Source organism: Ailuropoda melanoleuca, chromosome 14 (assembly GCF_002007445.2).
Source record: "Ailuropoda melanoleuca isolate Jingjing chromosome 14, ASM200744v2, whole genome shotgun sequence".
NCBI lineage: Eukaryota > Metazoa > Chordata > Mammalia > Carnivora > Ursidae > Ailuropoda > Ailuropoda melanoleuca.
In genome coordinates this window covers 6701507-6714655 of record NC_048231.1, presented here as the reverse complement: position 1 = coordinate 6714655, position 13149 = coordinate 6701507, and the positions used below count along the sequence as shown (strand labels likewise).

At 45.3% G+C, this 13149-nt stretch overlaps 1 protein-coding gene across 3 annotated transcripts in view; it reads right to left on the bottom strand.

Annotated features, from left to right (window-relative positions):
• Nucleotides 1-13149, bottom strand: part of MTHFD1 (methylenetetrahydrofolate dehydrogenase, cyclohydrolase and formyltetrahydrofolate synthetase 1) — a 53537-nt gene that overhangs the window by 25236 nt on the left and 15152 nt on the right. For all 3 annotated transcript variants that reach the window (XM_034642607.1, XM_011217811.3, XM_019793928.2), the window contains 6 exons: nucleotides 8263-8322; nucleotides 7783-7836; nucleotides 6800-6936; nucleotides 6561-6661; nucleotides 4481-4617; nucleotides 3510-3621 (listed from right to left, as the gene is read on the bottom strand). In XM_034642607.1, the coding sequence (XP_034498498.1) occupies nucleotides 3510-3621; nucleotides 4481-4617; nucleotides 6561-6661; nucleotides 6800-6936; nucleotides 7783-7836; nucleotides 8263-8322 (601 nt within the window). The remainder of the gene's footprint in view (nucleotides 1-3509; nucleotides 3622-4480; nucleotides 4618-6560; nucleotides 6662-6799; nucleotides 6937-7782; nucleotides 7837-8262; nucleotides 8323-13149) is intronic.

Genomic DNA, 13149 nt, shown 5'->3' with positions numbered 1-13149 from the left:
TCGAGGTAGAAACTTATTTTACCTGCAAAAATTCACAAGATGCTTAAGTGGTTTTTCAGAACCAGGAGAATCCTTTTGCAGTCACGTGGCAAATAAAATACCAAGTGTTTTTATTCTTAAAACCAACTACCCAGTATATAATGAGCGCCTTTTAAATGTTAATTTGCCAAGGCCTACAAAGGAATTTTTTGGGTGCACAAAGCTCCAACTATGTCACAGCTGCCAGACACCGTTTCTACAGCAACTGTCAGCATTTTGTAAGCTCCACGCGTGAGCTGGAGGAACAATTCAACATCCAATTCCAAAGACAAGCAGCTACTTAAATGTATGCAAAAGGCAAAGAATATAATTACACTTCCCTTAAAAGGATACAAGAACAACTACAAATCTTACAGCAAAGAATAGCTATTCAAGAGAACAAAACCCAGTGATGCATCACCGCTCACTCACACCAAGTACATCCTACACTTGGCTTCAGTGCACTTCCGGGAGGGGCTGGGGGACAGGGCCAGCCTTGCAGCTCTCAGGCTCCCGAAGCAGGATCTGGTACAGCCTTAGCCATTTCACTCCCTGTCTTTGAGCAGATCACCACACCCGAGAGTGCCAACTTTACGGTGTAGTCAGAGAGTCGGACGTGAGACACCGAAGTTCTAGGACTCGCTCTTCTACTAACTGCCAGTCCTCGGGCCCTGTGGGCTCCTTACTGATCACAAGTCCAGAGATGACCAGAAGGACTGACATGACCTATTTCACGAGCTTGCGGAGAATCAAGTGAGAAATCGTGCACATCTGTGAAATTGAAAAAGCATTCTCTAAACATAAAGGTCTCTCTTCCCATCCTGGATACAGAAGATATTTTCTATATGTACCATAGCGAGCTGGTGAATATAGCTCCAAGGGGTAGTGTCAGGTTTCTAGACTATAAAGCAGTAAGCTACAGCAGAACATTTCCTCTCAGAACCTTGGAGTCATTTCAAAACGCCAAGGAGCTATGGTTAAGGGGTTTGCCCTTTGTGCAGTCTCCAGAGGCTAACACTGACATTAGCTTAAAATACGCTGCACCTCTCTTTATTCATGGTAGTGATTTTAGTTTCTCCACATACAGGAGACATATCAGTCACCGCACAGCTAACTGCTGCACGAGGAGCAGCTCTGTTTTGCTCCTTCAGCAAACACGATCACGGTCGACTTGAGTGCCCTCTGGTTCGTGTCCAGTGTTTTCATGCAAAGTATGACGTGGTCAACAGAAAAAGAGACCACTTCTTAATCTAAGTGTATGGCTTCAGTAACCAATAAACATTTTGGTTATCTACCCCAGCCCTAGAATTTCTCTTTCATTGGGAATTACAGGTATAAAGTCCAGTCCCTGAGTTACAGACTGGTGGGTACACTGGAGGAACTAAAAACTATTCTTTGCAAGTGCTCATTTTCAAGGCATCATGTTCCGTAACTGGACCACAGCTTGACTCATATTTTGATTATTTAAATCATTCGCGCGGTCCCCTCAGGGATAACATCCTAAGTCATTTGCCAAATTAAGAATGAATTTTTTTCCGGGGGAAAAAAAGGAATACTTTTAAGATTCAAATGCAGAGCAGAAAGTACTGGCCAGAGGAACACGTGAAAGTGTTCTTCCTGCTTGGCTTACTGAAGATAATTTGAGAAGGAAACAATAAAATCCAGCTTTATTGAAAGTTATTTGCCTATATACCTCAGATCAATAAAAATACAGCTGATCGATATTGACTTGGTCTTATTCATATTTCACCATCTATGTGAAGAATAAATGTGAACAGGAGAGTGAGTTTCATGTTTAACTGAACATTTTATACCTATCTGTAAGACTCAAGATTCCTACCCAGGCTTTTTTCTTCCATCTCTCAAATCTAGTCCAGAAAAAAAAAAAAGAAAAGGAAAAAAAAAAAGCCCAAAGCAGAAATATGATACAGAAGATGCAGAGTTTTAAACAGAATGAGCCTGAATGTCATATCACAAGTACTCAAAGTGAGGAGTTATAGGAGAGCAATTTCTTTATCACCCATTAGATAATTACACTACAAGAAAATGAGTGATCAATTATGAGCTACTGTCTTAAAAGCATGGTAGAGAGAGTGGGAGGGAGGTTAAAACTGGTGAAGGCTTGACAGTGACTAATGTCCCTGGCAGCTTAGCGTCTGTGTTCCAAATCTGAGACGGGAAGGGAGAAAAAACAACCTTCTTGCTCGAAGTCCCCCTGACAATTCAACAGGTGTTGCGTGCCGGCAGTTCAAAGGCACAAAGCCAGACAGGCCAGTGCAGAGCCCAGGAGCCAAGGGGGAGGACAGTGCAGGGCACCAGGCACAATGAAAGCGACACCAAGTTCTCCAGGACGAAAGGGAGGGAGAAAGGGAGATGATTCCTTGTTGAAGGGAAATCAGACCAGGTTTAGAAAGAAGAATGGGCCTTCAAGGCAGAGAAAAGGCTGGAGGACGTGGCTAAAACTGAGGATCGAAGTCGAGCTTCAGCCCAAGGCCTGCAGCGGGCCTGACTGCACAGAAACAGTTGTCTGATTAAAGACTGTGCTTTCTCCAATCTGGGAGGCACGTACACAAGTATTCACTGTATCATCCTGCGAAATTTTATGTTTGAAAACTTCACGATGAAAGACAGCCTACGGCACTGAGAACTCGGGTGTAGACACAGCCGAGGACAAACGCGGCATGTGCAGAGAAGGGCACGGGGTCCACTTGACAACTGGCCGAGACGGGTGTTCCTCACCAAGTGGGTGAGGACAAAGCCCAGAGGCGGCTGAAACTCGTGTGGGGCTAAGCTGTCTGCCAAGTTCCGTGGGAGGAAGACGCTCCATATCGAGACCCACGAACACGGCAGGAACACGCAGATGGCCATGAGTGGGAGTCAGCCAGCGGTGGGAGACCAGTAAGCGGCTTACAGCCGTGCACCCACCTGAGAGGGCAGCACTCCCAGGGGACACCGACAGCAGAAGGAAGGAAAACCTTCCCGATATTTAAAAACCAATCCAATATAGGGACCGACTGGGAGGGAATGACAATGGGCTGGCTTGATCCTCACTGCCTAGAAGGGGCTGGGTCAAACGCCTTCTTTGTAAATCCCGCCCAGAAGACTCCTGGCAATATGAGCCCCTCTCCTGGAATTACACAGCACTCCGTAACCATGACGATATATTTTAAATCCACCCATCCTTTGGTAAAAATAAAGGGTGACCTGTACGAGAAGGGAAAGTGAGAGCTGCCTCTCCCACCCTCTCCTTGGACAAAGTCATTCCGGGAAATGCACAGCACAGTGGCTAAAATCCCAGGCCCTGCTGCCCCACTAGCCTGACGCCATCTGCCAACTGCCTGCACCACGGACACCACACTTGCTCTGAGCCTTAGCTCTTCTAGCCTGAAACGGGACAAGGTGTTCTCATGGAGGCTTCACTTAATGGCCCGGACATCTTCCTCTGCCCACCCCGCCCTCAGAAACGACCCTCATTCTGCAGCAGCACTCACCCGGGATGTAATTGATCCCGCAGTCGATGACTATTGCCCCAGGCTTGATCCACTCCCCTTTTACCATTTCCGGCTGACCAGTTGCAACCACCAGGATGTCACCTTTATTTACCTAGGGAAAGAGGGTTCTGACTTCAGAAATCACACAATGGAAAACAAAACCAAACAACAACAACAACAACAACAACAAAACCTTGAAGTGGAACAGACGAAGCTTCGTATGAAACTGTCCATTGTCATCAGCTACTTTGTGCAGGCCACACACGATCTCTGACAGCTCTTCACGTGCTGTGCTTGTTCCCACACAGGCCAAAATGCTCCCCGGTACTAGACACCTTCCTGAATGGGGACTGTGATGAAAGCATGCGGGGCAGGGAGGGGCATGGGCTTGGAGCCATAGGCCCAGCTCTCAACTGTGATGCTGGGAGACCGCTCCCTCTCCTATAGAGTACGGGGACTAGCACCTCCCGCAGAAAACTGCTTGGGGAGGATTAAAAGAGAACGTGCATGTCAACAGGGATCGGTACGTGTGAGAATTCTTGAGTCCAGGAATCTGATGCAGGGCCAATAACAAGATGTGACAGATGTCACGGGACCGCTGTCCCATGCCCCTCAGGGGCACCCCCACCTCTGAGGCCAACACTGCATTACACATCCGCGATCTGGCTGCAGAGCTCCATCCCAGCCTCTAGTATCTACCACAAAGCAGGCTGCTATAGAAAGAATATGATCAGAATAAGAGCTACATGACTTGGGCAAGTTTGTAATTGGAATATGTTCCTTCATCGTGTAAGATGAGACAAGAAACAAGAGAATGGCAACGGGTTCAGTAAAATATTGAATGAGGCAAAGTACATGGCAGTGTCCGGCACTTAAATGTTAGCTGTTCCCATTATGTGAGAAGACCTCCCACACACGTGCGCACGTGCACACACACACACAACTCTTCCACTGCACCCTGGACCCCTTACCTCCTCGCCTAGATTGGCCGTCTTGGAGTGGCAGGTGGTCACGGTGGCATGGTTCCACAGAAGCAAGTCATGCATTGGGGCACCGACTATCTTACTGCGCCCGACCACAACCGCGTGCCTTCCAGCGATCTGCACCCCTAAAAGAAGAGCCAGGGTGAGTCAGAGTATTAGGAGAAGCTGCCCTCTTCACATGCCACCTAAATGGGAAAATTCAAAACAAGTGCACAAAAATGGGTTCTTAGCATCAAACAGAAATCTTCCTAAAAACATCCCTTTCTTGGCAATAACACTCTCAACTCTAGGATTTCAGTTACAAGGTGGGACTTGTATTGTGTCCTTCTTGCTGTGGGTTTTTGGGAGCAGCCTAAGCCAAGAGCCATTCATTGAGTCATAGGAGAGTGGGAAGAAAACCTACACTCGAAGAAAAAAGCAGCCCTGACATACAGCTAAACGGCCATATGGAAGAAGACAGTAGATTTACTTACGTGGGAAAAATAGTTATAACAAATAGGGTGCATGTGATGGGCTGGAGGGAAGCAAAGGAAGTTAGATGAGTGTAAGTCTTTCCAGCTCTGGTAAGTTTATTTATGCAGTTTCTCATCCACACTTCTCTTTTGGCATAGGGCCTGAGCCAGAGGGTTATTTGCAGGGAAGTGATAAAGGGGAACTTTAAATGTAGCAGAAAGATGTCTTGTTCTTCTGGCACTATCACAATGTCCTTTTCAGGACTGACATACTCTGTTTAATAGAGATGGTTTGGTGCTCACCCACATTTCTGCCCCTGACCCATAGCTCTGTCAGGCACAAGGCTTGGGCTCACCAAGGAGAGCCCAAGAAGGAGCCACGACACAGAAGACAGGGGGGATAAGATCCTGAAGACTCCACCTGAGCCCCTTTAACCAGTCCAGCTGAAGTGAACTCTTACTTAAGGCAGGTTGTGTTTATTTTTTTGAAAGATTTATTCATGTGAGAGAGAGAGAGAGAGCATGAACAGGGGGAGGGGCAGAGGGAGAGGGAGAAAATCCCCAGCAGGCCCCACACTGAGCACGGAGCCTGACACGGGCTTGATCCCATGACGCTGAGATCATGAGCCAAGCAGAAACCAAGAGTTGGATGCTTGACTGACTGAGCCACCCAGGCGCCCCATGGTGGGTTGCGTTTTAAATGTGTGCTTCTTGAATAACATTAATTTTATTCAAAAAAGCTAAGCTTCTACATAATGTCAACATGATGAACATAAGCCCTCAAAGTGTGAAGTGTTTATAAGGTCGCTGACTCTATACTTCTTAGGATTCAGCAAAGGACTTGAAGCTGCATTAGGGCAACCAGCGTCACTATTAATAAGAAGTGGGAAGCCTACAACTGCTGTGGCTCAGGAGATTGGCTTCTATCAGGTTGTAATACAATTTGCTAAATACGCTGGCGTATAAATTTAGTTGTCGGACTGAACGGCAGTAACTGTCCCAAGGCTTATAGCTTGACCTTTTCTTCCAACCACAGAAAACTTTCCTTTACGTTGGCCAATACTTTCCACTTAAAACTTCTGATCCACTTCCTTTAAATAGGACACATTTCCTTGTAAAAAATAACCTCTGCAAAAAGTGTTCATGATGAAATTAAAATACCAAGATGTTGACTAGGTAATGGGGTAGCATGGCCAACTGTTCGAGAGATCTGTTTCCAGCCATCTGTCGAGTCCTCAAACTATTATGGAGACTCAGGGCCCATTCTGGGGGTTGGGACTTCTCCCTTTGTCTGAATCCTTATTATTCGGTAAGTTACTTTTTCATAAAAAATAAATTTCTTTGAACTCAAATAACCCTGACTTCCAAACTTGCCTCTGCTACCTGTTGGACCAGTTGTGCATCTCTCTGACACTGTTTTCTCAAGCTGTTCAGCAATAATAGTACCTGGATCATAGAGCTGTTGAGAAAATTGAGAATTTAGGTAAAGCTCCCAGTTGACAGGTCCTTACGCCCATCAAGTCCACTTATTTAGGGCCCACAAGGTACCTCCTCTTTGCCTCCATGTGTCTAGACCAGCCCCAAGACACGGTGCTTTTGTTTTCATTCGTTTTTACCTGTCTCTTTGATGAGTTCCAAGCATCCTTTAGGCGTACAAGGGATGAAACAGTCATTGAGGTCACCTCTAGCAAGTTTTCCAGCACTAATGCTAGTTAACCTAAAACAAAAAAGCAATGAAGGGGGAAATGAAAGTAATTAGATGTCTTTACTCTTTAGATGCACATATGGTTTATTCCCAAATCAGAAACAGAACTGGAATCGTGCAATGTGACACAGAGAGCCACGGCACACTCACCCATCCACATCCTTTTCGGGTATGATCGCATTGACCACTGCTTCAGTGTTAATGGGGTTCTCCGAGTCTAAAGGCAGCTGTACTATGAAACCGTGGACAGTCTGGTCTTCATTCAATGATGTAACATACTTTAACACCTAAAAGTAATAGCGCACACAATTTGTATAATACACAGAAACCAAGAAGATGGAGAAACACTTTTCAGTCACTCCATCTTCCCCTAGGAGTTGGACTGTGGTGCTCCTAGAACGTAACTCCCCTTGAGCCCGAGAGCAACTCTAACACCAAACGTAATCTTCAGTGTCTGGTAAGAAATTCATCAAAGAGCTAGTAAGAACTTCAATAGTAATACCCATGCTACTCACCCAGGTCAGGATTTCTGAGATGACAGGAATGTTCTACCATGTGTACTTTACCATACGGTACTGGTGACTGAATACTTGAAACATGTCTAGCCCAACCAAGGAACTGAATTCTACACTGCATTTCGTTTTAATCTAAACAGCCGCGTGGGGCTAGTAGCCATCCCACTGGACAGTGCCGACGTAGGACATTCCCATGACCTCAGAAAGTTCTTTTCCTCACCTGCTCCTTCACGGTTACCCCCTCCACCCTCGGAGAACCACAGTTCCGACTTTAATCACTGATGATCTCTTTGGCCTCTTCTTGAACGTTCATCACGGAAATGGAATACAGATTTGGTTTTTAAAAGGCAAATAGCTACAGGCCCAGGATCAGTTTTCAATGAACACCGCATGGGGTTTGCAGCACATGTTGAAGTAAGAAGCGGCCATAGCCTAGGACAGCACCATTTACTCTGTAGGTGTTTACAAAGATTTTCTGGAGGCAGAGTCTGTGAAGAAAGAACTTCCTCGAGGTCTTCCCTGTGGTGAATGTACCAATCTCTAAAATTCCACTAAACCAAAAGCTAGAGAGGAACACACTTTAGCTGTCCTCTTAACAATCAACCCGTCACAGCTCACCTCAGATTCTGTGGCTGTTCTTGGTAACTTAACGTGCGTGGCTTTGATCCCAATCTGCAAAAATGAACATTTAAAACAGGTAAAGGGCAAGAGAACATGAGACATAGGCTCATTTCTTTTAACCAAGATGACTAAATAAAATCAGGTGGCCTTAGTCACCATTTCAGCCTCGTTTATGTTCTGAAGAATGAGTCTCTCATTTGGACCCATTCATCCTTTACTTGTTCATTGTCACCACTGCACTCAAGCAATTTCGCGTCCACTGTTTCTGCTCTTTGGGAAGTCAGCAGATCATCGAATAGAAAACATTCAAGTGCAAGCCAGAGACTGCAGCTTAAGTCCTCCATTTCTGACTTGCAAAACTGAGAAACTCAAGTCCGCTGTGGGCAATGACAATTTTTACAGGGAGAGGCACAAAGGGCAAGGGGTCACCGACAAAAGCTGGGGAGGGGGTGACGGCTAGGCTGTTCCAGGCTTTACCTCTTCAGCAGCCTTCAGCTTCACATTTATATAAAGATTAGAATCATCTCTGTCGCCAACCTAGAATAATAAATACATGCAAATCAGACGATCAAGAAAAGGCAAAGTGTACAGAAAAGCTTCTAAAATTTTAGTTTTGATAAAAGGAATGTTTAATCATGAGACTCTTATTGCAGAGAACTTTACAGAACAGGAGAATGTTGGGGCAGAATCAAGATATGAACACAGGTGGTGTTACCAATCCCTCCCCAAACAAGGCCCACTGGATTCCCACTGAAAAAGCCACAAGAAAGAAAGAAAAAAAAAAAAAGTAAGGGACATCTGCATCTGCCTTGGAAACTGAGCGAAGGTGCCACAGGCCTGCCTGAAACATGCGGAATTTGTCTGCCTTTGAGCTGACACACCGGAACAGAGCACGGAGGGCTGAACTGTCATCAGGCAAGAAAAACACCGTGGCTGTGGGAGCCAGGAAAACCCAGAGGGTATATTCTGCACCCCCAGGGGCAGTGGAAAGTCCTCTTGCCCAGCTACACAGAGAAGAGAAACCAGCTGGGGTGGAACTAACTCTAGCTTACACAGAAGAGACACCTATGGAAGGCAAAGGGCAGTCTGCTGCCCTCACGACAGAGAGGAAGGTGTGGCGCAGAAGCAATGCTCCCTCGGTTTCTTCCATCACAAACATATATTTCTAATTTTTCACGTGGAACCATCTATCTTTTTACAGATATTTTCCACATTCCAGCAATCGACAGAAGTTTGGTTTTCTCCTAAGACTGCAGAGGGGAAAAACGGTAGGCACACTGATACCACAGATAACAGATGCACGAGTCCTTTGAACAGGACAACCACAGAGAAAGAAGTGGGCCTTAGGAACAGAGTACTTCCAGTCCTTGTCACGTTGTTGCTGCCACTGGAAGCTCTCCTAGGGGTCACAGAACCCGCCATAGCTTAGCTTCAGGTGTCCTTTATATAGATAGGACTCAGTTTTGCTTGTGCTCACCTGAATTCCAAGAGTCAGAGGAATCCTTTGAGGGGAACTCGATTTTTTGGGGGGGGGTTACCTGCACCTCCGTGCCTTGGTGGCTTCTTGCGGAGGAATCACTAGAATTTCAGGGCCTCTCATGTTTGTTCCTTGGTCATTTCCTATATGTGCTCCTTGCCGCTACCACCCAGCCCTCCCAGATTCAGTGATCACATCTGAGACACTCTGGGATTCTTAGATCTGAGTAGCAAAGGAAGTACTGAAGAACAAATACAACAGTATCGTTCTTCGCATTTTCATTAATATTTATAACTACGATGAATTATTCAAGCTTAACTCTGAGATTAAATGGTTTGGCTGCTCATGGCCAGTCCTTCTTAAACCACAACTTCTCTGTTCTACCGTTTATCTTCCTACATCCCCCCAGGTAGCTGAAATGCAACTTGAAGTCACTTTCCCAGAAAAGGCATGTGGGCATTTTTCTGAGTCTACATGTATCTGAAAATATTTTTCTGCTGTTTTTGCCCTTGACAGGATTCACTTGGCTGAATCTGGAGTCACGACATTTTCCTTCAGAGATGCTATCTTTGGCATCCAGTGTTAGAGAAGTCTCAAGTCTTTTGTTGTGGTTCTTTTATAGGTAACCGTTTTCTGTCTGTATGTTTCCGAAAGAATTTTTCTGAAACTCCAAACCCAGGGGCACCTGGTGGCTCAGCTGGTGGAGTATGCAACTCTTGGTCTCGGGGTTGTAAATTTGAGCCCCACATCAGGTGTAGAGATTACTTAAAAGTAAAATCTTAAACAAACAAACCAACAAACCGTAAGTTCCAAAACTGCCACCAGTTTTAAAAAGAAAGTGTAATAGTTATAGTTATAAGCATATACCAAAGTTTTATTATAAGCCTAATGCAAAGGAAAAGACCTCTTAAAAGCCAATCCAAAGACTCTCAGTATGGACATTTTATGTTTTTTAATTTTTAAAAAATTTTTAAAATTTATTTACTCGAGAGGACAGAAGAGAGAGACAGACAGAGACAGAGAGACCACAGAGGAAGAGGGAGAAGCAGACTCCCCACTGAGCAGGGAGGCCAAGGCAGGACTTGATCCCAGGACACTGAGATCATGACCGAAGCCAAAGGCAGACACTTAACCGACTGAGCCACCCAGGTGCCCCAGTATGGACATTTTATAGGGGAAAATGATTATACAATCATTGATAGACTGGAGACTAGATGTAGAAAGAATGTTTGGTTGAGAACAGTAGATTCTTGACTGACAGTCTAGTGAGTAGGTGGAAGACTGGTTTCTGAGAACAAATCTTAATCCTATCAGTTTATCAAGAAAATCACTGAAACATTTTATCAGTAATGCTAATTTCTTCCTTGAAAAAGGTGAATTACATTATTCTAAAAAGGTCCTATCCCTGAACAAGTTAGGGACTTTTTATTTTTTAGAGGGGGGGAGAGAGAATCTTAAGCAGGCTCCATGCTAGGGCAGAGCCCAACGTGGGGCTCAAATGACCCTGAGATTATGACCTGAACCAAAATCAAGAGCTGGATGCTTAACCAACCGAGCCACCCAGGCACCTCAGGACTTGTTTTTGTTTTTTCAACACCAAGAGTCTGCAAACTATTTCTGTACAGGGTCAGACGGTATATATTTTAGCTTTTGGGGTCCACATACTCTGCCACACATTCTTCTGCTTCATTCGTACCCTTCCAACCTGGGCAGCAGTTGGATATGGGCCACAATTAACTTATCCCTGTTGGGTTTTGTTTTGTTTTTTAAGATTTTATTTTGAGAAAAAGAGAGCAAGCAAGCGTGAGTAGGGAGAGGGGCAAAGGGGGAGGGAGAGACCCTATACATACTGTCATCTGTTCTATAAAGGATGGGGTGGGTGTGGTTGGACGGATTATGACCAGTCCTGCAGATGTAGCTATCAAGACAGACTGGAAGTGTCCTGGTTAGAAGCCTATAACCTGTAAGCCGGTGACTGCAGTGGCCCCAGAGGGTGGGAGCAGCAGAAACTGAAAGGAGGGAACAGATTCCAAGAGCTTATGAGAGGCACAATCAGTAGCATGATATTCGCTAAGGAGACTTAAGGGACTGAGGGAGAGAAATCCTAAAGAGAAGAGCTTGGGTTTCTGGTCGAGTGTGTGGGAAGATGGCATCAGCCACCAGGAGGGAAAAAACAAGAGGTCGGAGGCAGCAGGGATGTGATTACAACATAACGCGTAGGCCTTGCATCATGGGAAGATGTTGACTGTGGTGCTGAAGTGCAAGGTTAAACCATTCTACCACGGTTTTATTGGCAAGGACACACGGGACAAACTGTAGAACAGTGTTTATGTAATGAAAACACTTGCAATCAATAAATTTAAAATACAAATTTAGAAGTCAATCTTAAAAACAGGAAAAAAATTGCAGTATTGCTAAAATTGGAATTTTTTTGACTCCTTTCTGAAACCTTCCGAAAGGTTTATAGAAATAAAGTTCTTGCCTACCACATTTACTCTTTCTACAACAAGCGATTCACAAGAATAAGCCAAGAAATAACTGGTCTCCCAAATGTACCAAGTGAACGCCCACATCATATACCTTTGATTCTCATTAATTTGCAAAAAAAGGGGAAAAAAGCCCAGCACAGCAGAGAACATACCAGGCAAAACCACAGGCCTTCTGTGCTTTTCTTCTCAGCTAAGGCCTCTTTGATAATGAACAGCAACGGGGGGAAATACTTAAGAACTATTCACTCTGAAATGTTTGATGAACACAGTACAGAAATTTAGCACACACAGAGAGAAATGCGAAGTGAGGAAGCAGGCGTCTCTGAAGGGCACTTCAAAGGAAAGTCATCAGTCTCCTGTCATCCAAATCAACCCTTCAAATGTGCATCTGTCCATGCAACAAACATTTATTGAATGCCTCCTACCGGATGAACCAGGAGCTCAAGGAAGAAACCTTAGAGAGGGGCCTAGATCAGGAAGGATTCTCTCAGGCAGCTGGGAGAACTGGGTGAGCTCACTTAGGGAAAGAACAGGTGAAAAAGAGGCTTCATGACTGGGCCCTGGGGCATTCAGACAGTTTAGGTATCAAGAAAATGAGGAACAGTAACCAAAGGAGATGAGAGAAGGAAGGGGAAATGAGAGATGTCCTAGAAACCAAGAGTCTAGAATTCAGAAGAAACCCAGGTTTAGAAGCTACTGACCTAGAGCTGGTATTGAGAGCCAGGTTAAATTGCCAGATTTGGGGCAATGGTTCCCAGAGCGTGGTTCACACACTCTTGGGGGAACCCCAAGACCCTTTCAGAAGCTCTGCGAGTGCCAGACTACTTCATCATGATACTATGATGTCATCTGCCTTTTTCACTGTAGAACTGACATCTGTATTGACGCTGCAAAGGTAATGGTGGGTAAGACAGCCGGTGACTTAGCACAAATCAAGGCAGTGGCACCAAACTATACTAGTCATGGCCACACATACTCAGTAAAAACAGATGCCAATTTCACTGAGAAGTGCTCCTGATGGGGGTGCTGGGCGGCTCAGCCGGTCCCACATGGGACTCCCTGCTCAGCAAGGAGTCTGCTTCTCCCTCTCCCTCTGTGTGTGCGTGCTCTCTCTCTCTCTCAAATAAATAACTAAAATCTTAAAAAAGAAGTGCTCTTGGGGCGCCTGGGTGGCTCAGTTGTTAAGCGTCTGCCTTCGGCTCAGGGCGTGATCCCGGCGTTCTGGGATCGAGCCCCACGTCAGGCTCTTCCGCTGGAGCCTGCTTCTTCCTCTCCTGCTCCCTCTGCTTGTGTTCCCTCTCTCGCTGGCTGTCTCTATCTCTGTTGAATGAATAAATAAAATCTTTAAAAAAGAAGTGCTCTTGATGAAGCAGTAAAAATGATTCATTTTATTAAGCC